Source organism: Corapipo altera, unplaced genomic scaffold (assembly GCF_003945725.1).
Source record: "Corapipo altera isolate COAL_440 unplaced genomic scaffold, ASM394572v1 0, whole genome shotgun sequence".
Taxonomy (NCBI): domain Eukaryota; kingdom Metazoa; phylum Chordata; class Aves; order Passeriformes; family Pipridae; genus Corapipo; species Corapipo altera.
The window spans coordinates 70,876,474-70,878,860 of NW_020884872.1; the positions used below are offsets into that span (position 1 = coordinate 70,876,474).

The 2,387-nt window shown below is 39.7% G+C and overlaps 1 protein-coding gene across 1 annotated transcript in view; it reads left to right on the top strand.

Moving 5' to 3' along the window:
* Window positions 1-1,683: 1,683 nt before the first annotated feature.
* Window positions 1,684-2,387, top strand: part of FLT3 (fms related tyrosine kinase 3) — a 33,866-nt gene continuing 33,162 nt past the window's right edge. The window contains exon 1 of the mRNA XM_027651587.1: window positions 1,684-1,726. Coding sequence (XP_027507388.1) covers window positions 1,684-1,726 — 43 coding nt within the window. The remainder of the gene's footprint in view (window positions 1,727-2,387) is intronic.

Below are 2,387 nucleotides of genomic sequence, written 5' to 3' on the forward strand. Positions count from 1 at the left end.
GATCATTGAAGCTGGCATCTCTAAGGAGCATATTGCTATACTTTGCATAAAATTCAGGGAGCAAGACGAAGGAGAAACAGATAGATACCCCTGGGCCTTGTCCCACTTTGTAGTTTAAGTGGTAACTGTGGTGTGCTTTTCGACCCAGAAATGGGGAAACACTTCTGTATGCACACATGCAGCCACAGACAAGTGACAGGGTTTTTATGAGCTCTATCAGAAAGGCAGAACCGAACATTATTAAATGAAAAACAGAAGGGGGGTGGGGAGGAAATCCTTGGAAAGGAAAGCCCTGACAAGAGCTCTTTTTTTTCCAGCCAAAGCTCACAAATGCCAAATAGCTCTCCCCTAACATTTGAACCACTGTTGAGAAAGCCATGTCTGCTATTGAGAGTGACAGTTTCTCTTTGTGTCGACCCAGAATTAACATATTTAGTAAATCGTGTGGAAACAGATCCTGAACTGCAGGCTGGCATCAGATAATGCAAATGAATAATAATACTTTTTAAGGGAAAGAGTTATTGTAGCTGTGGGGTTTTTTTAAGGTATAGGCAAGACAGTTTTTTTAAGTAGGAATCTTGTTAAACTAACAAGTAGTTGGAAAAAGTAATGCCTGAATACTGAGGTTTTTTTCAACAGTACTAGTTGTCTATTAGAAGATATTATCTCTACTAACAAAACTGGCTTTGCTTAATATTATTGAAATAGATCACAGGAAATATTCCTAAAAAAGTTTTCACATAATCTGAATTTAACTTTTAAAGTCTATCATTATAGTATATTATTAAGGAAAAATATAGACATGATCAGAGTCCACAGTAATATTAGACATGAATTTAACATTTACTCATTATTTTTTGAAGGAAGAATAATAAAGCCTGATACTTCAGCATATATAGCAGCTGATGTCTGAAGTCTGAGGGAAATTGCCACTCTTGAGGAGATTATTCCACAAAAATAGGGGGTTTTAATCTGCCTTTGAAGTATTTGAGAATTACTAATATGGCAGTCAGGATATTGGATTGAGTGCACTGATCTGCTGTGGCAATACTCATGGGTCCCCAGCTGGGCATTTTTCTTTACTAACAGCATCTGGAAGAACTCCCATTCACATGCAAAAAGAAATTAATTCCAACTCAGTGAAGTTTTGAATTCAAATCAAGCAGCAAGTTGGGAGTTGACCCTGAAGTGCTCCTCCTAACACCTACATTAATAATTTATGCTAACACCTATATTAATAATGTATGGGGGAGAGGTCTAGCCCTAAGCTAGAATTCATATTAGTACAAGCACTAAAATGTAAGTCTAGTTTTGCTGTGCTGGTAATCTGGTCATATGGTTTAGCTAGAGAATTTCTTACCATGTGGCTGCTCCCACTGGCATAGGCTTTATCTGACTGTTGCAGTACAGGCCAACCAGGATGTGACACAAATTGGATAAAATACTTGGTAAGAGAAACCACTCTCTCGTGGTGGAAAAATTCCCTGCTCACTCAGAACAACGCTTTACTGTCATATACATGTATACAAAACTTTCACTGAACCCTTTCTACCCCCAGTTCAGTATCTTTAGGAATAAGTTAGTATGCCAGAATTTATAGCTTTATTTTGGCTTAGTCCAGTAGATACGAACTGTCCTAGCTGATGGCATCTTTCACAAAAGCTTTTAAACTGAAAACCGGACATGCACATTAAGACTTCTGATACCAGATCAGCTGAATCACCAGGCAAAATATCTTCAATGGAATCCTAGCATTTTCCAGCACTGAATGCGTTAGGTGGAGGGAAAACAAAGCACTTTGGTCATTTGCCAATTTTAAATCAAAGGACAGGCATCTACTTGCTTTGTAGATATGTACGTGTTCAGAAAGGTCATTGTCATGCTAACAATGAACACTAAGTGGCTGGGGCAGATACCTGTTAGTTTAAGAACAGAAGCACAAACTGTCTAACCCCTGTTTTCTGAGGGCAAGACATGTATATATGTATATTGTTGAAAGGGGTACAAGAAAGTACGAGACACACATGGACTTACCAGAGTGACTCCAGTGAAGAGCTATGAAGATCACAGAATCATGAATGGTTTGTGTTGGAAGGGATGCCACTCACTAGATCAGATCACTCAGGGCCCTGTCCAACCTGGGCTCGAACACTTCTAGGAATGGGGCATCCACAACTGCTCAGGGCAGTCTGTCTCCCTACTCTCAGAGTGAAGAATTTCTTCCTAATATCTAATCAAAACCTACCCTTTTCCAGTTTAAAGCCATTACCTCTTGTCCTATCGCTATATGCCCTTGTAAGAAGTTCCTCTCCAGCTTTCTTGCAGGCCTCCCTCAGGTACTGGAAGGTGCTATAAGGTCTTCCCAGAGCCTTCTCTTCTGCAGGCTG